This window comes from Pan paniscus, chromosome 12 (assembly GCF_029289425.2).
Source record: "Pan paniscus chromosome 12, NHGRI_mPanPan1-v2.0_pri, whole genome shotgun sequence".
Lineage (NCBI taxonomy): Eukaryota > Metazoa > Chordata > Mammalia > Primates > Hominidae > Pan > Pan paniscus.
This window is the reverse complement of record NC_073261.2, coordinates 35,119,895-35,147,773: the sequence shown is the minus strand read 5'-3', so window position 1 is coordinate 35,147,773 and position 27,879 is coordinate 35,119,895. Positions and strand designations below refer to the sequence as shown.

The 27,879-nt window shown below is 39.6% G+C and overlaps 1 pseudogene and 1 gene segment (V, D, J or C); both read right to left on the bottom strand.

Annotated features, from left to right (window-relative positions):
- Positions 1-48: 48 nt before the first annotated feature.
- Positions 49-577, bottom strand: LOC129395872 (immunoglobulin heavy variable 3-11-like; annotated as a pseudogene).
- An 11,238-nt stretch (positions 578-11,815) lies between these two features.
- LOC129395861 (immunoglobulin heavy variable 3-23-like) lies at positions 11,816-14,654 on the bottom strand. The segment is given in 3 exon segments: positions 11,816-11,876; positions 14,194-14,500; positions 14,609-14,654. Coding segments are annotated over 3 exon segments (414 nt in total).
- Between the last annotated feature and the right edge of the window lie 13,225 nt (positions 14,655-27,879).

The following is a 27,879-nucleotide window of genomic DNA, read 5'->3' as shown; positions in this document are numbered from 1 at the left end:
CCCCTGGTGGTCTCTGGGACCCCTTCAGGGAGGTTTATGCCTGGGCTCTCACTGACTTCCCCTCACTGTGTGTTTCACACAGTAATACAACAGCCGTGTCCTCGGCTCTCAGGCTGTTCATTTGCAGATACAGTGAGTTCTTGGCGTTGTCCCTGGAGATGGTGAATCGGCCCTTCACAGAGTCTGCGTAGTTTGTGTAACCACTATCACCACTAATGTATGAAACCCACTCCAGTCCCTTCCCTGGAGCCTGGAGGACCCAGCTTGTGTAGTGGTTACTGAAGGTGAATCCAGAGGCTGCACAGGAGAGTCTCAGGGACCCCCCAGGCTGTACCAAGCCTCCCCCAGACTCCACCAGCTGCACCTCACACTGGGCACCTGCGAACACAGAGACAACCTGGTCAGAAACTGCCACATATATTCACTGCTTATCTCACTCACGTCCTCTCAATGTCTCTAGTTCGCCATAAATCACCTTTTATAATAGCAACAAGGAAAACCCAGTTCAGCCCAAACTCCATGGTGAGTCCTCTGTGTTCAGTGCTGATCACCAGATGGAAATTCCTGGGAATTCTGGGGCTGGGGCTCTTCTCCCAGAGCTGCAGGGTCAGGGCTGGGCTGGTTTTTATCAGCAGACAGAGGGCCCTATTTGCATGTCTCCTACTATATAGCAAGCTCTGTGGTGGGACAGCTGAGGAGAGGGCAGTGCCCAGAGCAGATAAGAGCATCCCAGAAAACATTGGAGGTAATCCTATCTCTCAGGAAAATATAACTTCAGATTATGTGATTGTGCCTTGATGATCAATTAGCAGTCATCATCTTATTTAATGTTTACACATTTGCAGAATATATTCAGTGCAAGTGTCAATGTTAAATTTGTAGAGAAGATGAATTACATACATAACAGATCAGTTGTGCAATGTGTCCAATATCACACATCTGGCCAGAGTTAGCCCTATTACCTGTGTCTGTGCCTCTAAACACTGGAGGAGACTGCTCCCCTGAGACAGCTCCAGGGCGATGTGGGACATGCCTAGTGGACTTTTCAGGATGTCCCACCTGTCATAACAACTTTATGTGACTTTGCTTTTTCTAGTGTTTACCTGAAATATGCAATCAGTGTTCACATGTGTGTATTTTCAGGAGTCCGTGATTATTCAAGTGTCAATATTCATCTCTTTCTTCCTCTTCCTCAGCCAATATACTCATTTTTTGTTACTGCTTTATTCAAAAATTCAATCCATAGTGAATTCAAATTTATAGTGTACAATTTGGAAAATGTTGGTATATGTGTGCAGCCTTTGAATCAGCACTTCAATCATGCTATTAGCAATTAAATTAACCTCTAATTTTTTTTCTCTCACTTCTCTGTAATTTTATTTCACCAACTTGTTACTCTCACCACACTTTTCTCAGAAAAATTCAGATCTTCTCCATGTTAATTTAGAATAGTTGCATTTTCTACAGTTTATACAAATGAAATCACAGGAGATTTACTGTGAATTCTTTAGCTTCCTACACTCAGCACAATTATTTGATAATGTCCTCACATTCTTATGTGACTGAGGCATGCCTTGATTTCAATTGTTCATTGTATTTCAGTATATGAATATTTCTCAAATTAACAATGCACCAAATAGTGGATATTTGATATTTTGTCTTCGTTTCTGAATTTTATTTAGAAAGCAAATACTAAGCATGGGAATATAAAAAAAAAGAGAAAATGATCTTCTTCTGACCTCATTAATAAGAAACTTGAACAACTATGAAAAATGAACGCTTCAACATATCTTAGTTGATGTCACAGAGAAAAAAACCCTGAAATCTGAGAAATAGGGGCCTGCAGAGAGAACTAGGGTCCATTTATTAGAGTACCTGGAGCAGGTGCCACTCGTTGTATAGTATTGAAGATAGGAAAAAACTAACCTGGAAATGTTTCATGAGTTGTTGAGGATGTATGTGCTAAGGGTGTGAGAGTGTGAAACTCCCGGCACTTGCAGGCTTTTCCTACAGAATTGGGGAAATCCCCAGACAAGTCACCCACCTGCTGTCCTGTGGTGTTGACTGGGGAGGAAGAATAGCAGCTGTGTTCAATGCTGAATCCCCCTTCACGATATGTGGGAGACATTTATTAAATCTTGTGTCCTTCAGGCACTGGTAAAATCAACTAGGACACAAGGAAACAGAGGACACCAAGGAAACTCTACCCAGAATCACCTCCCATCTCTTTCCTGAGGAATGAAGTCCTGAGTCTGTGGGGTAAGGACAGTGGGTCAGAAGCTGAGGACACTGACGAAAAACCACTGTGGCTGGGAAGAGACACTCTGACTTGGAGAAGGGAAGGAACAGGAACACTTGGAAGACCATGCTTCAGAGCCACTCTCACCACCCATAGCTAAGAAGGAGACTCAGTCAGAAGGTTGGAGAACATCCCCCTGTGTCAAAGCCCCTTCACCCCACAAACAATCACCAAGTAAAAGTGTCAGCAGGATGCACCTGCCACAGATGAAAGAGACAGGCTCTCTCTGGGGAGAGAAATGGGAAGAGCCAAACCGGGACACAAAAGTGGGTATCACTGGAGGAACCTGAACTTTTTGTGAACAGGAGAAGCTGACTTCAACTCTGATAGCCGTGGCAACCATACACTTGAAATCCAACCCTGACTAGATTCATAGAAATGTGGTTAATAAAGTCCCAGCAGAATGTAATGTGTGATCGTCTCCATGAATACAATAATAAACACAAGAAAATAAATTACAAGTGAAATGCAAACTGGAATTCTACATGCATTACATTTTCATTAAAAGTGAAAGGCAAATAAAATTCTGTCATTAAAAAAAGATCTTGAGACAATTTATTGTCAGCACATTCATGCTTCAGTGCACATTTTAACAAACTTTCTCTGCTAGTAGCCATGTGATATACATTCAAAACATAAATCTATATGAAGAAATTAAGACTGTACAAAATGAGAAAATCAAGATGAAGTGCAGTTTTTATCTTTGTAAGTGCTATATTATATAACTGTAAAAGGAATAAAAAATTACATATTATATTTTATAGCATATGTAAGTTCAAACTGGGAATAAACAAGAAAGAGTGGTGAGAAGGAGGAATTCAAAGCACACAGTTACACTGTCTCTGTTCTTCATATCAAGGCCATCACAGTATCTGCATTAGAATCTAATTATATACAATTCTTATAGAATCTAATTATATACACTTCTTATACAATCTAATTATATACAATTCTTATTGTAAACCTTATGGTAAACAATATAATATTTATAAAAGTGAATTAGATTATATGTTAATAGAGAAATAAACGTCATTGTGAAGTGCTAATTTAAACAAGATAACAGAAAAATAAAATTAGTTTAAAAATAGAACTTACTGTAGTTGATTTAAAAAAACAAGCACCAACTAGAAGCTATGTATTAGAAAATTACAGTACATATTCACAAATGTAAAAACTAAAGATGGGAAAACATGGATTATGAAAATGTTAACCAAAATAAATCTATAGTAGCTGTGTAAAGTTAAGAAAAAATATACATCAAAAAAGACTTCTAGGACTTAACAGGGATATTACATAGGATAAAGTTACCAGTTTTTTAAAAGATGCCAAAAATACTTAACAAGTATAGAATAGATGAAGAATGCACCATTCTTTGTGATTTACAAAACAAACATGATAAAAGAAGTAAAGATGTCAGTGAGACCGTGCACGTAAGGGTGCATGTAAAAACTTCCTCTTGAATTTCTCCCTGTTGCCACCCACACCAACCCCAGGCCTGGAGTCTGCTGGCCCAAGCTGATGCTGCAATCTGTGAAGGTGAATCCAGAGTCTTTGCAGGAGGGGCTCAGTGAACCGCTGGGCTGTACAATTTTTCCCCCTCAGACTCCACCTTCAATTTTCCTCCCCTCAGACCTTCACATAGGACTTCTGCAAACACAGAGAGAATGGACTGAGAACAGCCACAAGTGGAGCAGCCCCAGCTGGACCTGATTCACAAGGGCCACTAATACTGAGGGTGATGAGAAGGGAAGCCCAGATCAGTGCAGATCCCACAGTGTGGACACTGAGGAAGGGCACACACATGGGATGGCTCCTCACCAGGGCCTGAAGGAACAGGGGATGAGCTGCCTTTCATGAGGAGGGGAGGGGACACATTTCCATGTCTTTCTTTTTGTGGTCATGGGTGCACCGCTCGGCATTGCTCAGCTGTCCTCTGTGTCTCCATTTCAGGGAGGGCAGGGTCAAAGGATTCCCGGGTCTGGAGGCACAGGGTTAATCTGCCAATTACTCTTTCTTATTCTCCAGGGTGGACACTATTCAGGTATCTTTATAGTAGAAAACATTATCATCAAATACATCCAGTAAGAACATAAAAATACATTTCCAGAGAAAACAGACATCTCTCTGTAATCAGTACACTTAGAGCTGGAAACCACTGTTCCTGACCATGTGGCAGAGTTGAGTTACAATGAAAATAATGCAGATCTACACCTTGTTAGGGAGGGGGTTTATAATTATCATTATCTTCAGATCACTTTTCGCAACATATTTCAACATCAGATATATGGACTTGTGTCAGGAAACAGTCAATGTGGACATATGTGTACTTAGTGAAGAGTTCACATGGGGACGTGTTTGCTTGTCTGAGACAAGAGTAAACGTGAGGAAATGTCTTTTTTCTGAGGAAAGAGTAACTGTAAGGACATATGTGGTAGTCTGAGGAAAGAGTCCATGTGGGGACATGTGTGTTTGTCTGATGGAAGAATCCACATGAGTAAAGGTGTGTTTGTCTGACAGAAGAGCCCACATGTTGACAGGTGTGTGTACCCATTTGAGGGTAAATGAGCATTCAGGGACAGGGTATGTCTGAACTCAGCTGACGTTTGGGAAAAATCTTTCTCAATCTAGGAAAGAAAAGGAATCCTCTGGGTTACTTGCTTGTCAGGAAGAGAAAACCTGGGTCAAGTAGAAAATTGATTTTTTTCAAAAAAATATCTTTAGTAAATGGAAACATCTTATATGTAAATGAGGAAAATTACTTCCTTCTTTGTTGCATGCATCTCATAATATCCCCACACTCCCAAATATGTTATTAGATAATTTTGTACAGTCTGCATTTTATCCATGGGTTAATGAATTCCTAAATATATTTTTAATTGTGTATATTTAGGTTTATATTGTCCATCACAAAATTATGAGCTGGGACAAATTAATTGTGTCTTGTCTCAACCATTGCATATCACTAAAATAGTCTTAACTCTTCTTAAACAAGGCCTGTTTTACTTATTTCACACCCACTCTCTAAATTCCTGGAATATCCTCTCTGTTTACCTGAGTATAGTTTTGACTTTTACAGAATTTCAAATAAATGAAACTATACAGTGCAATTGAAATGACTTCACTGAAGAAAGTGGAAAATGAGGTTCCTGAAGTAAGCAACTTTGAAAATGAGGTGGTTCTCTAAGTTTAAATTGTAAAGAAATCACACATAAGTACTCTATCTAGTAGATAAACATGTTTCCTACAAGGGTACAGCTTTACATTTCTGAAACCACTATGCATGTGTCCTGAAATCGTGCAACTAAGTAATCAAATGGCATATGGTTGGATGGGATTCCTCACTTTGTAGTGGATGGTTATGGACAGTCAAGAAAGGAAGGTTAGAAAGGTCCATGTGGCAGCATAGTTGGGTGGAGAGACCAGTGTGTGCTCATTTTTAATGTAATCAAGTTACAGAAGATTAGATACATAGTTTCAATGGGTCCATAAACATGATTCATATAAACATGCTCATTTACTAGAACAGAAGGTTGAGAGGTCCCAGAAGTACTTATACCACATTAACAACACACATACCCATTATCATAATATTTTATTTTAACACTATTCTTTAAAATCAGAAACAAGCAATCTTTATATAAATGGCTAATTCTATGTATGAAAAAGGTGATAAAGAAACAAGCTTAGAATCTATTTTAATATCAGGAAACAGGGAAGGGTTCAAAAACAAAAGGATTAGCTTTGCTGTAAGGATGCAGGATCCAAACTAAATGAGCTCCCAGCACCTAATAAAGCTGTGGAGATTTGAACAAGAAAATGAATAATGTAGCATGGATCTTCTTCAGAGTATGAAACAGACATCCGTAAACCAATATGGATGTTAATAGATGATTAAACAAAGAAACGATGGGAAGAAGAACACGTCTTCTTGTAGAAGTATTCCAAATATCTCAGGCAGATATTCCTCCAATCAATAGGTGAAGGCTAAACATTCATGAGCTGATTGTGTCCTGAGATTAGAGACATGGAATAAATAATCACTATTAGTGTATTTTATAATGAGACTTCAGATATAATGCCAAATACATGATCTATGAATGAATAATTTTTTTATGTTTTTTGTCTAAATTTGTGCACACACACACACACACACACACACACATATTTTTTGAAATACCCACTGATAAAAGAGAAAAAGGCAACCACAGACTGGGAGAAAATACTTCCAAGTCATATATTTGTTAAATCAATTCTTTCAATTTGTTAAATGACTTTTATAATCAATATGCAAGTAAACTTACAACTAATGAAAAGAAAACAATGGAGATAAAAATGAACCAAATATCAGGAAAGGCATCTCAGCAAAAATTATATAAAAATTGTTTAATATAAATTTTTTTATTTGGGACATGTGCATTTAAATAAATATTAGATGCCATTACTCACCTATCAGCATGGCTAAAACTCACAATACTCATGATGATAAATGGTAACATGAATGTGGAAAAACAAGAAATGTCATGCATTGATGGTGGGAATTCAAAACGTTACATGCACAAAATGAGATTTTTTGGCATTTTTTAAATAGAGATAAAAGTAGAGTTAAAATGTGAACTTGTGCTTGTGTTCCGAAGTATTTACAACGTTGATTCAGAAATTGATGTTTACAAAGATTGATTCAGAGGAAGTTCTGTATCAGATTTGTTAATGTGATTCATTCTACAATCCCTGAAATTTGCTTGCAGAAAAATGATGTATGAAAAATATCTCAAATAACTAAAATCCTGTCCACTCAAGCCCTTGTCCAGGGGCCCATCGCACCCAGTGCAAGTAGCAGTAGGTGAAGGTGTATCCAGAAGCCTTGCAGGAGACCTTCACTGAGGCCGCAGGCTTCTTCACCTCAGCCCCAGACTGCACCAGCTGCACCAGGAAGTGGGCACCTGTGGGGAGGACACAGGATGGATGAAAGCCCCCTTGACTGGACTCAATCCCCTCCTCATTACTGGGACCTGGGAACCCCTTACCTGTGGCTGCTGCCACCAAGAAGAGGATCTTGCAGGTCCAGCCCATGGTGAGATGTGCTCTCAGGGGATTCTCTCAGGTGATTCTCTCAGGGCACAGAACATATTTACCTCAGTGGATATCAGTATATTTGCATATTCATAAGACAAAGTCTTTCTTAACTCAAAGCCCTATCCGTGATAAGAAAGGGAAGATAAATGACACATCAGCCTTACAAGAGTGAGATGAAGATGGTCGAAGTCCTAATCCTGCTTGAGGAAATGCATGCCCTGCTCCATTTACAAACATTTGTGGACAGACATCCTTTCACTGAAGAATAAGCCCGTATAGAACAGGCTCCTCACTGTAAGCCTATATTTGATTAGCATAGAGACCACTTGGATCATTTTTGGAACCATCACTCTCCATCACACTGAGCAGGTGCCTTGGTCTTTTCCTGGACCCATCAGGCACCAGCACAGCTCATTGGTGACTCTGAGAAAGTGACGCTTATGTCCCACATGAGTGTCCAGGAGGGACCTCTGAGATCTACTGGGTGCTCCTGAGACACTGTCTCCAGCACCTGACTCATGTCCTGATCCCCCAGGATCTTCAATTCTATTGAACACTGTTGGTTTACAGATTTGCCCTGTGATGCATAATTAGAGCTGATTTTCTCATCTCACAGACAATGGGAATCAGAAGAAGATAAAGCAGGAGTTTGGAGTCCATTATGAACTCTCTACTCCCAAAGTAATTGTCAAGGAATTTGTGTTTAGAACAATTTTGGGTTACTTTTGAACTCCATTTATTAGTATTTTGTCAAGTATTTACATACTTTCAGTTCATATCCACAGACCCTCACCTTTCCATATTGATTTCTGACTCACTTGGTCTGTGCACCTGCCACACTCTCAGATCCACTACTGCCCTGTCACTCATACAATGTAAGCAACATTACTTAACACTGAAATCTGAGTTTCTTATTCATAGGAATGAAGTTTCTTCAACTAATCTGTACCCATAGAATTAGTAAAAACATGCCCATCCTTCATATTCTCACTACTAAGATATTATAGTTCTAGAAACCCACTTCAAAAAATAGTTCTCAGTGCCTTAAGTTATATGAATGGTTTTGATGTGATATAATATTTAAAGCACGTCAGCGACTTTTTGAACAGTTATTTTAGATTGTTTTTTCCTGACAAAGGAAAACCCAGGCCCTGAGAGGAAACTTCCTCCCCAGCTGTGCACCTGCTCCAGGGCTGGAACCTGTGCTTGGTGGCTCCCAAGTGCCCCCTTTCACCCAGGCTCTTGCCTTGCAATGAGGTTTCTGTTGGGGCTCACAGATATTTTCCTTCAGAGTCTCTAGCCCAGCATGAAGTGGCTGTGTCCTGGTTTAGAATTCTCTGCCAGTGACACCATATGCTGCCGACACCATGTCTTTTAACAATTGATTAGCCTCACTAAACCTACTGAGGGATACCCACAGAAAAGATTCTATGACTCAGAAGGGAGTCCCTTTTCTGAAGCTTCACATTTCCTGAATCAGTGGACACATAATGAATACAAAAACTTGTAGGATTTGGGGAATGCCTAGTTTCTTCGTTGGGCTCCTGCAGTTGAATGTTGCATCTGAGAATATCTGCAGGTACAGATACATTCAGAATAAAGACACCTTTGTATATGCTATCCCAATAACACATATTCTCCTTTCTTACTATTTTCTAGCCTATAAAAGTGCCTCCTACACAGACACTAGGCCTAGGTTTATGGCTTTTTTCTCTTAGCGATCTAAGGCAAACAGAATACAAGTGGAGACTTGGGAAGTGCATGAATTTTTTTTCTCAGCTAGGAACCCTGAAAATGCCCCATGATAAAAGAATCTGAGGTCAATGGATTTGCCAAGACCTTGTCTTCAAAAAATTTATGTCAGAGGCTTCAGATTTTCCTACTGTCCTTGTCTTTTTCTCTGCCATTGTCTTTCAGTTTCCCTATGTTCTCCTCCTCAGATAGAGTCTGTGCACTGCCACACTTTCATCTTTAACCCAGATTATACTGGTGAGAAAACAAAGTGTGCATCCTGGAAGTATTATATGTTCTTACAATTGATTCTTAATAATTCAATCATCCTTTTTTTCTCTGGGCTGTGACCTATATGCAGAGTCTCCAGAAATGAAACTGATGCTTTCCCTTTTCTGGCTATAATATTATAGGATTATTTCAGTATCGGCTAATTTTATCCACTTTCATGATAAAGGAAGGCTGCTGGGAGGGCCTGTAATGGAGATGGACTACCTTACCCAATACAGATAAGGTTCTAGATATGTCTTTCCCCTGGATGGTCTATCTGGAGAAATGTATGTGTGTATTTCTCAGAGATTAGGTCTTTGGATGATTTATCCAGGAAAGGATCTATGTCGATTTTCACTCGAAGAACCTGGAGGTTCCTGGAGCAAATAAGCACAAGAGTGTGAGGTGTGGGGCCTCTAAGATCTCTCACCCTCACACTAGTTCAGACATGCCCTTTATGTTTACATAGTTCAGATTTACATATAACATACCACACAGCCAGGCCCATCTAAATTGCCACATGCTCATTTAAACTCATTGGAGCAGCAGCTGAGTGTAATCATCACATTGAACTCAGAGAAACCTGGGTCCAATACACTGTTTATTGTAGCTCAGAGAAGCATCACTGAGTCCCTTGAGTGGACGTTTCTTCCCTGAAAGAGCTTCACTACCAAGTATACTAAAGAGTTGCTATGGAGCCACTGTGGGGTTGGATTTCTTTCTGTCAGCCTGTCATGCAGGGTGTTTTGAGTGATGCAGACCTTTATACTTAGCTGCTAATCATTCCCAGTATTGTTGAAATGGCTGGCCACCCCCAGTCCTGTTTCTCCCCTCCACTCACCTGAATGTCTCCAAAAACCCCATGAACCTAAGGATTCTCTTTTCCATGGATGACTCTGAGGATTCTCAATCTGGTCAGTGCCACAGTCAGAGGCAGCTAATGGAGGATTCTCAGTCCACTAATATGTTGAGCCCATAATATAGGATACATATCCAAGAGTGGCCAATTCATGTCAGTGCCAATCCACATTTAATTCAAGGGGCATGATTTTCAGTGCATTGAAGTTTAAAAGCTTCATAATTCTTAATAGAGGCACAAACTGAATGGTTTGCTGAAGAAGTGAGTTCATGGTTAGAAGAAAGCTGACTGCACCCAGGCAGAGTCTCTTTAAGTAAAACACCTGAAATGTGATGTCCTGAAACCTTGTGAAAATTCATTTCCTTGAGTAAAAAAACAGGAAAGCTATTCTCAAATCATTGGGAGAAAACTTATCAGAAATTTTATGAACACACCAGTCGAATTCCAGTAAGTCAATCCTTGGGTTTATGTTTCACAACTCAAGAAGCAATAAAGAAATCTACATAATTGGAAGGCTGCTCCAACAGAGAGAATTTTGAACTATTTAATTAATAGACCAGTATTCATTCAAAGACACTCTCCTATGGAATCTGCAACTTAAACAGATCTCTGCAACCTGGAAAAATTTTCTCACTTATTTTTCTCTAGACATCCATAAATGCAAAAACACATTTTCTGTGTATATGCATGAGTGATCTATAGAAATACTTTGCATATTAATGAAAGTTTGGAAAAATGATAACTTCATCACTTATTGTGAACTCACACTTCACTGGTTTCCAAAATTCTCCACCTGTGTCATGGGGCAATGGGTGCCTCTGAGAACATGCTGATTTTCAGACTGAACATGTTCTCCACTCCTCACTTGACTTCATGGTTTCTCACTCACACTGATGTCTCTGTGAATGAAAACTCAACACTGATATCCAGCAGATTTTCCTCTTACAAGATTCATATTCTCTCTATCTCTTTCTTTCTCTGCATGTCTCTAACTCCCTATTTTTCTGTGCCATTACTATTTATTACTGAATCATCCTGAATCCTGCCAACAGACTCCATCTCACATTCTGCAAATATTCTGCCTTAAAGATAATTAGGGGCAAACTCATCCTTGCCCAAGGTGGGAAAACTTTCTGGACTTCCACTAGGTTTATTAGAGCCTCATATGAGAACCATGATCAAACACTATGTGTTTTTGGATTATACCTCAAATCTAAAACTGTTCTTCATAGTGGCTATGACATTCTACATTCCCATCATTACCATTATGCAAAACAGTGTGGTGGCTTCTAAATAAATTAAAACAGACATACCATATGACCAGCGATCCAGCTTATGGAAATATACCCAAATGGGATGAAATTACCACCTTGTGAAGATACCTGCTCTCCTGTGATTATTGTAGCATTATTCACAACAGCCAAGATATGGAAACTAAGTGTCTGTCGATGGACAAATGGATAAAGACAATGTGGTATGTGTACACAATATAACATGATTCTGCCTTATAAAATAAAGAGATGCTGCCATTTTCCACAAGATGAATGGATTCCCACCACCTCTAGCAATGCATTTTACCCATTTCAGCCCCTCCCTGGGAGCTGGCAGATCCAGGCCCAGTAGTAAGGACTGGTTGTGATGGAGTGGCCAGAAACAGTGCAGGTGATGCAGAGGGGAAGTGCAGGCTCTTCAGGTCCAGGGCTGACTCCTGCAGCTGCTCCTGGGACAGGGCATGTGAGTACATGGGGAATCAGTCCCTGTCAGTCACAGGTACCTACACTCACCCCATAGACCCACATCTGAGACACTCACCCTGGGGGAGCCGTCACCAGGCACAGGAGAAGACAGACATAATGCCATCTTCTTCATGAACACAACTCTGCATTCCCCAGATACCTTAGCCCTGCCTGAGGGGAGAGCTGTTAGCTTCCACAGTCCAAAAGCATTTTATACCCTGGAGCCTAAAGGATAGTTTGGATGTGGCAAAGCCTTGTACTTATATGAGAGAAGGACATAGGTCTGACTCCCTGTGGGTTTGAATATGTTTTATTGTTGTCTGTCTGTTTTCAGGTTGACATGAAGCACTTCCTTGCCAAAAACTACAGTCATGACATTTAATAAAATTTGCTTTATTCCTATTTTCCCACCTGTGACATTTGACCTTCTGTATCGAGTGAGCAATGTGCATACCTTACAGGAGAAATTACAAAATAATTCTTTAAGTCATCAGTATCACACGAATGCTACCCTGTCCTTACTGCCAAACATCTTCTGGAAAAATTTAAGTAAAAATAAATGACAAGTTGCATTCTTAAATTGAAAGTAGCATAACATTCAGAAACTCATGAAATCCCTTTGCCAAAGGTACTCCCACTAGAACTTAACAGCCCATGGTCTGCTTCCTCAAAGGCAAAGACAATATCACCCTATGACTTGATTCATCAAAAGCCCATGTATTTTCCATTTTACCTTCAGCATTATACTCTGATTTATCACATGCCAATACAGCGAAGTATTTTAGGGGATCGATGTGCTATGCAGAAATATTCAACAGGATGTTAAAAATGTCCTAAATAGCTTCTTTACTGCCATCAACTTGTAAATTATTTATTTTCCAAGAGACATCGGAGAAAAACAGTCACAAACATTGTAAAAGGGGCTAATTACAATTAACAACAAATGCAGCAGTGACTCCAGGATGTCAATCCATAGGTTTATGAGTGAAAATGAGGTGGGTTACATAAATTGTTTTGAGAGTATTTTCCTTGCTTGTAGAGTCAATACCAAGGTTGGCATCAATATAGGGTTAAACAGTGATTTGCTGGGAAGATGTCCTTGTAGAAGTGATTTTTATAAGGTCATGGTGGCTTCTATCAAAGGATGTGGTTAAGCAGAATCCATTCATGGTCATTCTTGTTATCAGGAGTATGTGCATGGGAAACCTCCTTCATGGTCATTCCTAGTTCCATTTGTCAGGGTTTTAACACAAGTGGATCTATTTTGATTCTGACAATTTTCACACCCTCTTTCTAACACTACTGGTGAGGAAGGTGACTCACTCTGTGGTACTTTGCACAGCACAGGATAAATTTCACATCCACATCCCATTTTGACCACACAAGCTCATCCTCTTCACTACTGTTGGCCACTTGCATTCCCAGGTGAGTCTCCACATGACACACTGGAGGGTGCTGAGCAATGGGAGAGAGGAAAGTCCTATCAGCCTCTCCCACGTGGCTGCAGGAGCCACAGCCTGAGCCCCACCTCAGCTGCAGGGAATGGGCTTGAGACCTCGAGCTTTGGCAGCAAGAACCACATCCCCACTTCACAGGAAGCACGAACAGCACAAGGAAGAGCAAGAACAACAACAACAAATAAAAAGAAATAGAGTGGGCTAAGAGCAAAAGGGGCCCCAGATCAGTGCTGATACTAAGTTGCATACTTTAGTGTCAGGAGAAGGGTCAGGCATGAAAACTGTGAGGTTCTACACGACACTGACCCTGGCCCAGACTCTATTGGCTGTGATCACAATTCCTAAAGACCACCCTAGTCAGGGAATCTCACTGAGGTTTCTGTCCTGAGTCTGACTGGAGAAGACTCACCAGGTATCCCTGAGTTTCCTCAATACTCTGATCCTGGCGACAATGGTTGAGGGCTTTTCATCTCTGTAAGCACCAATCTGTGTTTTGTGCATAGGAGAATAGGTTTTCGTATTAAAATAATCATTTCAAAAATATGTAGAGATGACATTGGTAAGCACAGAATTCAGAACTTAGACAGATTCCCTAGAGAAACTCTAAAAAGATGAAGTCCCACATCCTGACAGGAAACCAGCCTCCATCTGCAACTTGCCTCTGGGGATGACTCTGATCAGTGGGTCCTGTGCGCCCCCCGCAGCTGATTTCCCCCAAGCATTCTGCAGAGAGGTTTGTGTCTGGGCTCACACTGACTTCCCCTCACTGTGTCTCTTGCACAGTAATACACAGCCATGTCCTCGGCTCTCAGGCTGTTCATTTGAAGATACAAGGAGTTCTTGGCATTGTCTCTGGAGATGGTGAATCGGCCCTTCACGGAGTCTGCATAGTATGTGCCACCACCAGTACCAATAGCTGACACCCACTCCAGACCTTTTCCTGGAGCCTGGCAAACCCAGTGCATAGCATAGCTACTGAAGGTGAATCCAGAGCCTGCACAGGAGAGTCTCAGGGACCCCCCAGGCTGTACCAAGCCTCCCCCAGACTGCACCAGCTGAACCTCACACTGGACACCTGCAAACAGAGAGACACAAAGGTCAGAAATTGCCACACATCACATACCCACTGTTTCTCTCATTCATGCCCATTCACACTCAATATCTCTAGTTCTCCATGAATCACCTTTTAATATAGCAACAAGGAAAACCCAGCTCAGCACAAACTCCATGGTGATTCCTGTGTGTTCAGTCCTGATCACTGAATGGAAACACCTGGGAATCCCAAGGCTGGGGCTCCACTCCCAGAGCTGCAGGGTCAGGGCTGGGCTGGTTTTCATCAGGAGAGGGAGGGCTCTATTTGCATGTCACCTACTATATAGCAAGCTATGGGGTGGGACTCCTGAGGAGAGGGCAGGGCCCAGAGTAGATGAGAGCGTCCTGGGGGATTTTGATGACAATGATTGTGTTTGGGAAAATGCTGTCTTAATGTGAAATTGTTGTGCGATAAACATTTAACAACTATCATATTTTTAATTATTTTTACCTATGTGTATAAATGATGTTATTTAGCAGTCAGTGGTTTCTTCATTTACAGATGTAAAAGTGAACCCACACATGGAGGGGCTATGTATGTGTCTAAGGGCTTATATCTGGCATGAGTGAGTCCTAGTACCTGGGCCTATGCTCCTCACAGCTGGCCTCAATTGCTCTCTTAACCAACTATTGGACAGAGCTAAATGGGCCTAGTGTGGTTGCAGAATCCACTTCCTGCCACGAGAACCTGTGTGATTTTGCTGCATTTACCTAAAAATACGGAAACATCTAGGCATCAGGCAGATAAATTTTTGGTGTATCTGATATTTAATGTATTCATTTGTTCCTTCTTATCATCCCTTTTTTGTCTAAAATTTCACTTGTTTACTTGTAATAAATTTTATGAGTTTTAATTGACAGATGATAAAATTCACATATATAACCTGCACAATAGTAAACTTTGATAAAGAAAATCTCTATTTTCAAGAAGGTGACAAGTCATCTCACCTCAGAATTCCTCTTGCTCTTTTACAGACATGTTTTTGTTTTTCTCCTCTTTTCTTCTACCATTTCTTTATAAAAGTACGGATGTTTTCATATTTCTTTAGACTAGTTTTTATTCTCTAGAATTTATAAGAATGAAATAATATAGTATGTACTCTTATTTGGCTTATTTTTCTCAGTAGAAATACTGAGAATTAAACCTTTTATGTTGTATTGTTTATTTTTTAATAAATAATAGGTAGCATTTCAGCAAACAAATGTAGCATAATTTGTTTTTCTAAGTTGCTAATTGGTATCCAAACTTTTCATTACTTTGGGTCTTACTAATAAATCTGCTACTCAATTTGGTAATGTACATAGATGATAAATTTTATATAAAATATATTATTTTTGCAACAACAATACCACATAAACAAGAGAATGTGCTATTTGGCAAATTTTCTTTAGCATGTCAAATAATTGAAGTTGTGAAACAAAAAACAAACCTGTAAACCAAAGAGTATCTGAGACTAATCTCAATAGATTTAGGAAGTTCATTTTCCAAGATTAAGGACATGCCTGTGACACCGCCTCAGGGAGTCCTGATGATGTGTGCCCAAGCTTGTGGGCACAGCTTGGTTTTATACAATTTAGGGAGGCATGAGACATTAATCAATATATGTATATAAGATGTATATTGATTTAGTTCAGAAAGGCAGGACAACTTGAAGTGGGGAGAGGGCTTCTAGATCATAGGTAGGTTTGAGAGAAATGGTTGCATTATTTGAGTTTCTGATTAGCCTTTAACTGAATGCACAATTTACAGGAATAGTCACGTAGGCCTTAATCTGGCTTAGTGAAACAATAGAGCAAAGGGAGCAATCAGATATGCATTTGACTTACATGAGCAGAGAAATGACTCTGTCTGTCTTTGGTCCACAAGGATTTTACTTGTGGTCAAATTTTGAAGGAGGTCTGTAGCTTTTAAAAACCTTAGTAGCTATCATTTTAGTGAAATAATGGAGGTGGATTTGCCCCAAACAGTTTTCAGCTTGACTTCCCTTCGGCTTAGTGATTTGGTGGTCCCAAAGGTTTATTTTCCTTTCAGGAACGTGGAAATCTTGAAAGAAATGAGTTATTGTAGAGAGAAATGAAGCCATAGTGTTAGCTAAACTGAGGCCGAGGCTGCCACATGAAATATAGCCTATTACAAGACAAAGCTACAAACGTGTTGGATTGCTTAAATTCCAGTGTGGTAAACGTGTTGTCGTGTAAAATTCTCAGGAACCACATACTGAAGGGCACTGATAAAGTGAATTAAATATGGCATGGGAAGGACTCCGTACTTCTGTGTTTGAGTCCTTCTGGACAAACTGTAACCTACCTGAATAGGTGGACAAGATTGAAAAGCCAACTTCAGAGCATGAGCCTGTAACAATAGCGGAGTCTTGGCCAATTCCAGCAGCCATGCCTCAACCACTCATACACTCTTGAGTGTGAACATTTTGTTTAAATAAGACAAAAGCAACCTGTAACCAATCCAGCTGTTTCTGTACCTCACTTCTGATTTCTGTACATCATTTTTCTAATCTATAAACCTTCTTCCACCACGTGACTGCTCTGAAGTCTCTTTGAATCTGCTGCGATTCTGGGGGCTGCCCAATTCATGAATCATTCATTGCTCAATTAATCTCATTAACCTTAATTTGGCTGAAGGTTTTCTGTTATCCGCATTCCTATACAATTGAATCCCTTTGTTCTAGAATGAGGACACTCAGAAAAATCTTCCTTTCCCAAAATGTCTGTCTGAGACCGAAGGAGAGCCCATACTACCGAAATGCGTTCAGACCAACCTCCCTCATCAGCACTACAGAATAAAGGGATTACCTACCATACAGGGGCAAGCCACTGAAACCATGATTCCAGAGGCACTGGTGGAGCCCCAGAGGAAATGGGATAAAAACCAAGGTTCTCACCAAAGTTCCATCGAAATGTACCTCCTCTCTGTCATGGAATCAAATCCTTAATCTCCAGGGCATCGCAGAAGATCTAGAAGACGATGATACTAGTGGAGACTATTGGAGGTGTGGGAGGGAACACCTGGGAAAAACAGGAGAAAATATATGTATTTAACTCAGTAGACTTCAAGCTATTTACATGTTAATTAACTGGAATATTTCATAGCTAAATACCTGATCTAACATGAGAAATAATAGAGATGACACATGGAGAATGCAACAGTGGGAAGCTGAGGTTCAAGTTCTGATGTTTGTTTACTGATATTTGTCCGCTGGCATGTCCAGAACTTCATGAGTAGAGAACTCCTCTAATAGTGAAACAAACACTCACAGGACATGCATTTTTGTTTGAAATAAGTGTAATTCAGATGCTGGTAAAATTTTCTCCTCAGACTCCTTTGCACCAGCTCCAGGGCTGACGTCTGTGTTGAGTGGGTTCTGGGCCTGCCCTGCAGCTCTGCCCTCACCCTGCTGGGGAGGATGCTGTTTGGGCTCACAGAGCATATTCTCCCAATGTTGCTCTCCCAGAATGAAAGGGCTGTCCCCTGGTTAACAATCCTCTTTCAGCAGCATCTGATGCTTTTGAAATTGTCTCTTGAGACAGTGATTTGTCATTACTATAGCCAGTAAACTGCAGGGAGAGCCCAAGCACAGATTCATGAAACCACCAGAGAGTCACTTCCCTGGGACTGTCAGATGCAATGACACAGTCAAGATCCATGGTGAGTCCAGAAACTTTCAGATAATTCATAGGAGCCTCTTATTTCTCTTACAATTCTCTATTCAAAGGTCATGCCAAAAAGTATCTTCACAGAGAGAACTACATGGCTTAAAGCGCACAGAAATGAAAACATGCATGTACTCACACATATACACCAACCACCCCCCCACACACACACACGCAGAGTGGTATGGCTGATTTTTACAGTAATTGGCTCCTAATTTGGGATCTTTCCTAGTGTAAACCAAAGGTTTCTGAGACAGATCTCAATCAAATTAAAATTAATTTTCCCAAAGTTTGGAGAGCCTGGAAGAAAAATAAAAGTAACCACAGAAACTGTGTGTGGTTAGTGCCATTCCTTAAAGACGATTTTTAGGGCTTTCAATATACACAGAGGAAAAGCTGGGTAGAGGGGAAATTTGGATGGTAAGAAAATTTACATGTGTAATGAAAAAGAAGCACATAGGGAAATATAAAATTACGTAGTTCTCCTGCAGTAAGTCAGCACTTTCCCATGCTGTTCTCATGATAGTGAATAAGTCCCATTAGATCTGATAGTTTTATCAAGGGGAGTTCCCCTGCACAAACTCTCTCTTGTCTGCCACCATGTAAGATGTCCCTTGCTTTCCTGACATGATTGTGAAGCATCCCCAGCCATGTGGAACTATAAGTCCATTAAACCTCATTCCTTTACAAATTACCCAGGCTTGGTTATGTTTTTATCAGTAGCAGGAGAACAGACTAATACATTTATTTTGCCAAAGTTAAGAACCCACCCATGACAAGCCTCAGGAAGTCCTGAGACATGTGCCCAAGGTGATAGAAGTACAGCTTGCTTTTATACATTTTAGAGAGACATGAGACATCAATCAATATACGTAAAATGTACATTTTTTTTTCCTTCAAGACAGGACAAATTGAAAGGGGGGTTTGCAGTTTAGAAGTAGGTAAGACACAGTAGATTGCATTGTTTTAAGTCCTTTATCAGCCTACCACTGAATCCACAATTTAGTCAGACTTAGTGAATCTTCATTTTTTCATAAATGATACTGAAGAGGAAGCAATCAGATATGTATCTGTCTCATGTGGGCCTCAGAGGAATGACTTTGAATAGAATGGGAGGCAGGTTTGCCCAAAGCCCTTTCCAGTAAAGCACCCTTGTTGTCTGGAATATCACCGAAGGTTCTTTGTGTCGTGGCTATGAAAATCAAGGACACAGACACACAAAAGGTGAGGTTGGAGCAGAAATTTAATATGTAAAAGGAAAAAAAAAGCTCTCTGTCACAGAAAGGGGTCCCAAATGGGTTGCTGTGCTGCAGTAAAATGTAAGGATTTTTATAAATGTGCTACTGGGGAGAGGGTATCTTATCAACATAGGGTGCAAAAACAGGACCAGGTGTGCCATCTGCATAGAGCGAAGTCTCTGGCAGCCCCATCTCATGCTTTTATTATGCAGGTGGGGACTTAGCTTGGTCTGCTCCACGTTCCTTATCTCCTTCCACCATGCATGTGCTGAAAAAGGAGGGAGGAGTTTCCATGCCAGGTCCCAGGTACCTCCTTGCAGCTGGGGGCATCCCAAACCCCGTACAAGCTAACAGCTTTCCTAGCTCAGTGTGACCCCAGAAAAGGAAAGGAATGTGCTCATTAAGGCCCAGTGTTTTTATTGGGACCCATCCTATGTATGTGAACTTTGGTGATTACAAACAGAAATACCCTCTCTGCCAGAGTTGTTTATCTATATTTTACAGCCCGATCTTTCAGGCTGCTCTTTGTTAGAAGTGATCTCTTTGAACTGTGTCTGATTAGAAAAGAAGTTATTTTTGAGCTGATTCTTGTTAGAAGAAAAGTTTTTGCCAGAGACTCTTTCATCCTAACTATCTACCTAAATAATTTCTTTCTATCTCCTATTACACCAGCTGGACTCTTCTCTTTAGCTTAGTGATTTTGGGGTCTCAAGATTTATTTTCTCTTCACAATAGGCAGGTACAAAAGGAGACTTCATATGTAATTAAGTTGCTTGTATTAGTCCATGTTCAGGTTGCTATAAGGACATGCATGAGGCTGGGTAATTTATAAAGAAAAATAGGTTTAATTAACTCACAGTTCTTCATGGCTGGGAAGGCCACAAAAAACTTACAATCATGATGCAAGGGGTAGCAAACACATGCTATTTCACATGACTGCAGGAGAGAGAAGTGTTAAGTGAAGAGGGAAGCCCCTCATAAAATTATCAAATCTTGTGATAACTCACTCACTCACAGGAGAAAAGCAGGAAGAAAACAGCCCGTATGATTCAATTATTTCCACCTCATTCCACCCTTGCAATGTGTGAATTATTACAATAAAAGGTGAGATTTGGGTAGGGACACAGAGCCAAACCATATCATTGATTTTATTTTCTTTAGAATTTACATTGTCTAGCTGTAAGAAAGCACAGCTTAACTTCTGCTGGTTTCAAGTTAGGAAAAATATTTAAAAAGGGAAATAATTGAAAACGTTATTTTGGAGACTTGTGCAAAGATACGCTTTAAAATTCAGTCCAAATTGTAGAAAATAATATAAATTGAAAAGCAAGTGGACAAGGTTAAAATCTATTAACTGATGCACTATAGTTTATTTTGAAATAATATTTCTCTCTATAATTCCCCAATTTTATTCGACACAAAATCATAGTAGGACCAATTTATTTGTAAAATCAGTTTTATGCTTATGAGACTTGGCCTGGTTTTTTTGTATAAGAGGCAGCAAAATAATCATTTAACATATTAGCTCTCTTTTTTTGTTTTCTATTTTTTGTTTGTACATAGGCAATTTTATTCATAAATTGACTTTGCTAGAAATTTTTTGTAAGGAGTCAAAGGGTAGAATCTTTAAAATCTTCAAGCCCAGTCAATATTTTATCTGTGCCACCAGATAGCTATGTGAATTGGGTTACTTTCTCTTTTTTCAAGTTTCCAAGAAAACTTGGGAGTCCTGGGTCTGTCAGAAATTAAATTGTTTACTTACTACAGTTCAGGGCCCTGTAAAAAAAAAAAAAAAAGGTACATGCCAGTTTTCCCAAGGGGCTTTATCAGCTCTCCAGGTTAGATTCATTTTATAAAGTAAATATGAAAATATATAATTCAAGTTAAAGACTTAGTAAAATGACCATTGTCTCCAATTGTGCCCTGTTATGGAAGAAAGCAGATTTTTATTGAACCTATGCAAATAACTATTTTGATATAAGAATACTCACAGTTTCCAAATTTTGGAGAAATTATGTATATAAGAAGATATTATGTTTTTATTTTTTTCTTAATAAAGTATACCATACTCAATTGTTAAAAACTGTGAATAGCTTAAAAGACAAACTTTTCCTGATTCTGAAAAAACAGAACATAAGTAATTAGCAAATGCTTTAAAGAATAAGCCATAAAAATAATTTCAGTCTTCTGTCAATTCAGTTCATGCAATTAAGTCCTGTCCTGCTTAATATTAGATTAACAATCATCATAAATCAATCAGGTATCAATGAGAGTCTTGGAAGTTTTAATCTCTATACCAATGGCACAATTTATAAAATTGTCACAATCGTATATTTGAGTACTCCTCAAAATTCTATAGATTATTATAAGCCACTTGATAAAGAATCAAAATAAAACACCAACTGTGGATGACTGAAGTTTTAGAATAGCCATGGTTAAAGACAGAATTGAGGGGAAAATTTGGTTATTTCTGCAATAAACAGAAATTTTACATAATAATCATAAACACTACCGATAAAATATACTAAGACATATCAAATCACTTGGATCTCATACAATTTTGGAAAATATGCTCTTTAATTTGTATAAATATGGTCCAATTATATAGTCCACATTTATTTAAATATAATCCAAAGTTAAACACTTTTGCAAATTTGACGTTGCTTCCTGCATATTTTAATTATACCAAATAAGCTGAATAAGTTTAATTTTGGCTTTGGGGACCTAATATCAGAAAAGAATAATGAGGTCAAATGACTGCATTTAGAATTTTATTTTGTGAAGTTTGTCAAATATCAAAAGTTTACAATATTTGATACTACAAAATAGGATTACAGATTGTTGTAATGTAAGTTATTTATTTAGTCCAGTGAGAACTCAGTGATTTTGAAAGAAAGCAAAAACTTTTATTTTTCAAAGAGAAGAATTAATTTTCTAAACAATAACCCCTTATAAGAACAGCATGAGAGAAGTTAAAACTGTCTCTCAATTCCGAAAAATAAATCTATTACATTATAATTACTTTTACCATAAAATTTAATTTCAAATGATCTCTTATAAACTTTTATAAGTTTTTCAAATTAAAAAGTGGATTAATTCTTCAAGAAACCCTTGTCAATTAATGTTTACTGTATAAAGAAACTTTCAAGTAATTTCATCTTTCAAAATTAGCTTTTACAATCTTACAAACCACTTCTTCTGTAACAGTCCCTGGGCCTGGAGTGGTTGAGTAGATTCAATTTCTGGCCTTGCGTCTTAAGTGTGTGATTAATTTTTATTGTCATTTTCTTCCACATCTCTAGATGGGGCTTCAATTGCTGTCGGAGTTTAAAATTTAGCAAGACTCGGTGTCTTTTTTATTTTTATTGTATTTATTTGTTTTTCCTGAGACAGAGTCTCACCCAGACTGGAGTGCAGTGGTGCAATCTCGGCTTACTGTAACCTCTGCCTCCCAGGTTCAAGCAATTCTCCCTGCCTCAGGCTCCCAAGCAGTTGGGATTACATGCGTCCGCCACCACGCCCAGCTAATTTTTGTATTTTTTATTAAAATGGGATTGTGCCGTTTTGGCCAGGCTCGTCTCTAACTCCTGCCCTCAGGAGATCCACCCTCCAAAGCCTCCCAAAGTGTTGTGTATCCTTTTTAGACCTAGGAATCAAAGATCAGTAATGTAGCAGCACAAGGCCTTTAAAAGTTACGCAGATAGTTACATTAACGTAATAACATTAATTTATATTTTCTCAAAATCTCAGTATTCCTAAGTAGTTGAAAAACTTAAAAACAGCTACAGAGGAAGTATTTCAAGAAAATATAAAATTTGTTTTATGCCATTTACCAAATGGGAAAAAAACACCTTCAGCAGTGTGACTGTGTTTCCCTGTGGGGAAATCCATGTAGATAACCTGCAAGTCAACTCTAATGAAACAAAGTATTTGATTAATTAGACATAGGAAGAATGTGTCTTGGATTACAAGTGAAGATTTTGGTTTCATAGACAAATATAGACATTTTTAAAAACCCAAGAGTGCAGAATACTATATTGAAATAAAACATTTTATTAAGAACTTTAATGTAAAAGATTTTTAGCATCAGGCAATCATAGCCATTAGAAGCTAACAACGTTAGAAGTTAACTCTGTTAGAGGCTAACTGCTGTAAGAAAAAAATTGTTAGATGAGCTCATGAAAAATTTGAGATCCTCTCAAGCCTTCTCAAAAGAGAATAAAACTGGCAAGACGCAGTAAGAGTTAAACTTTTGGGTTAAAAAATTAAAATATCTTATAATTTTATTGAGTAAATCAATACTTTAAGACAATTTTTCATTCTAACCAATCTTTAGTATATTTATATATTTTTATATGAAAGCCAGATCTCTACAAATCTATAAGGACTATTATAAATACTTCCCTTTTAATTATAGTCAACTTCATAATATGAAGTTATTTTAATAAATTAACTTTTTACAAACCTTAGTTTGACATACAAAAAACGCTTATGGCATACTTGAACATATAGTTTTATTCTAAACATCACTCTTTCTTAAATAAAGTCATTTTTATTTTAGGATAAAAAGTTGCAATACGGAGGAGCCAAGATGGCCGAATAGGAACAGCTCCGGTCTACAGCTCCCAGCGTGAGCGACGCAGAAGACGGGTGATTTCTGCATTTCCATCTGAGGTACCGGGTTCATCTCACTAGGGAGTGCCAGACAGTGGGCGCAGGCCAGTGGGTGCGCGTAACGTGCGCGAGCCTAAGCAGGGCGAGGCATTGCCTCACCTGGGAAGCGCAAGGGGTCAGAGAGTTCCCTTTCCGAGTCAAAGAAAGGGGTGACGGACGCACCTGGAAAACTCGGGTCACTCCCACCCGAATATTGCGCGTTTCAGACCGGCTTAAAAAACGGCGCACCACGAGACTATATCCCACACCTGGCTCGGAGGGTCCTACGCCCTCGGAATCTCGCTGATTGCTAGCACAGCAGTCTGAGATCAAACTGCAAGGCGGCAGCGAGGCTGGGGGAGGGGCGCCCGCCATTGCCCAGGCTTGCTTAGGTAAACAAAACAGCCAGGAAGCTCGAACTGGGTGGAGCCCACCACAGCTCAAGGAGGCCTGCCTGCCTCTGTAGGCTCCACCTCTGGGGGCAGGGCACAGACAAACAAAAAGACAGCAGTAACCTCTGCAGACTTAAATGTCCCTGTCTGACAGCTTTGAAGAGAGCAGTGGTTCTCCCAGCACGCAGCTGGAGATCTGAGAACGGGCAGACTGCCTCCTCAAGTGGGTCCCTAACCCCTGACCCCCGAGCAGCCTAACTGGGAGGCACCCCCCAGCAGGGGCACACTGACACCTCACACGGCAGGGTATTCCAACAGACCTGCAGCTGAGGGTCCTGTCTGTTAGAAGGAAAACTAACAAACAGAAAGGACATCCACACCGAAAACCCATCTGTACATCACCATCATCAAAGACCAAAAGTAGATAAAACCACAAAGATGGGGAGAAAACAGAACAGAAAAACAGGAAACTCTAAAATGCAGAGTGCCTCTCCTCCTCCAAAGGAACGCAGTTCCTCACCAGCAACGGAGCAAAGCTGGATGGAGAATGATTTTGATGAGCTGAGAGAAGAAGGCTTCAGACGATCAAATTACTCTGAGCTACGGGAGGACATTCAAACCAAAGGCAAAGAAGTTGAAAACTTTGAAAAAAATTTAGAAGAATGTATAACTAGAATAACCAATACAGAGAAGTGCTTAAAGGAGCTGATGGAGCTGAAAACCAAGGCTCGAGAACTACGTGAAGAATGCAGAAGCCTCAGGAGCCGATGCGATCAACTGGAAGAAAGGGTATCAGCAATGGAAGATGAAATGAATGAAACGAAGCGAGAAGGGAAGTCTAGAGAAAAAAGAATAAAAAGAAATGAGCAAAGCCTCCAAGAAATATGGGACTATGTGAAAAGACCAAATCTACGTCTGATTGGTGTACCTGAAAGTGATGCGGAGAATGAAACCAAGTTGGAAAACACTCTGCAGGATATTATCCAGGAGAACTTCCCCAATCTAGCAAGGCAGGCCAACGTTCAGATTCAGGAAATACAGAGAACACCACAAAGATACTCCTCGAGAAGAGCAACTCCAAGACACATAATTGTCAGATTCACCAAAGTTGAAATGAAGGAAAAAATGTTAAGGGCAGCCAGACAGAAAGGTCGGGTTACCCTCAAAGGGAAGCACATCAGACTAACAGCGGATCTCTCGGCAGAAACCCTACAAGCCAGAAGAGAGTGGGGGCCAATATTCAACATTCTTAAAGAAAAGAATTTTCAACCCAGAATTTCATATCCAGCCAAACTAAGCTTCATAAGTGAAGGAGAAATAAAATACTTTACAGACAAGCAAATGCTGACCGATTTTGTCACCACCAGGCCTGCCCTAAAAGAGCTCCTGAAGGAAGCGCTAAATATGGAAAGGAACAACCGGTACCAGCCGCTGCAAAATCATGCCAAAATGTAAAGACCATCAAGACTAGGAAGAAACTGCATCAACTAATGAGCAAAATCACCAGCTAACATCATAATGACAGGATCAAATTCACACATAACAATATTAACTTTAAATGTAAATGGACTAAATTCTCCAATTAAAAGACACAGACTGGCAAGGTGGATTAAGAGTCAAGACCCATCAGTGTGCTGTATTCAGGAAACCCATCTCACGTGCAGAGACACACATAGGCTCAAAATAAAAGGATGGAGGAAGATCTACCAAGCAAATGGAAAACAAAAAAAGGCAGGGGTTGCAATCCTAGTCTCTGATAAAACAGACTTTAAACCAACAAAGATCAAAAGAGACAAAGAAGGCCATTACATAATGGTAAAGGGATCAATTCAACAAGAGGAGCTAACTATCCTAAATATTTATGCACCCAATACAGGAGCACCCAGATTCATAAAGCAAGTCCTGAGTGACCTACAAAGAGACTTAGACTCCCACACATTAATAATGGGAGACTTTAACACCCCACTGTCAACATTAGACAGATCAATGAGACAGAAAGTCAACAAGGATACCCAGGAATTGAACTCAGCTCTGCACCAAACGGACCTAATAGACATCTACAGAACTCTCCACCCCAAATCAACAGAATATACATTTTTTTTCAGCACCACACCACACCTATTCCAAAATTGACCACATACTTGGAAGTAAAGCTCTCCTCAGCAAATGTAAAAGAACAGAAATTATAACAAACTATCTCTCAGACCACAGTGCAATCAAACTAGAACTCAGGATTAAGAATCTCACTCAAAGCCGCTCAACTACATGGAAACTGAACAACCTGCTCCTGAATGACTGCTGGGTACATAACGAAATGAAGGCAGAAATAAAGATGTTCTTTGAAACCAACGAGAACAAAGACACAACATACCAGAATCTCTGGGACGCATTCAAAGCAGTGTGCAGAGGGAAATTTATAGCACTAAATGCCCACAAGAGAAAGCAGGAAAGATCCAAAATTGACACCCTAACATCACAATTAAAAGAACTAGAAAAGCAAGAGCAAACACATTCAAAAGCTAGCAGAAGGCAAGAAATAACTAAAATCAGAGCAGAACTGAAGGAAATAGAGACACAAAAAAACCCTCAAAAAATTAATGAATCCAGGAGCTGGTTTTTTGAAAGGATCAACAAAATTGATAGACCGCTAGCAAGACTAATAAAGAAAAAAAGAGAGAAGAATCAAATAGACGCAATAAAAAATGATAAAGGGGATATCACCACCGATCCCACAGAAATACAAACTACCATCAGAGAATACTACAAACACCTCTACGCAAATAAACTAGAAAATCTAGAAGAAATGGATACATTCCTCGACACATACACTCTCCCAAGACTAAACCAGGAAGAAGTTGAATCTCTGAATAGACCAATAACAGGAGCTGAAATTGTGGCAATAATCAATAGTTTACCAACCAAAAAGAGTCCAGGACCAGATGGATTCACAGCCGAATTCTACCAGAGGTACAAGGAGGAACTGGTACCATTCCTTCTGAAACTATTCCAATCAATAGAAAAAGAGGGAATCCTCCCTAACTCATTTTATGAGGCCAGCATCATTCTGATACCAAAGCCTGGCAGAGACACAACCAAAAAAGAGAATTTTAGACCAATATCCTTGATGAACATTGATGCAAAAATCCTCAATAAAATACTGGCAAACCGAATCCAGCAGCACATCAAAAAGCTTATCCACCATGATCAACTGGGCTTCATCCCTGGGATGCAAGGCTGGTTCAACATACGCAAATCAATAAATGTAATCCAGCATATAAACAGAGCCAAAGACAAAAACCACATGATTATCTCAATAGATGCAGAAAAAGCCTTTGACAAAATTCAACAACCCTTCATGCTAAAAACTCTCAATAAATTAGGTATTGATGGGACATATTTCAAAATAATAA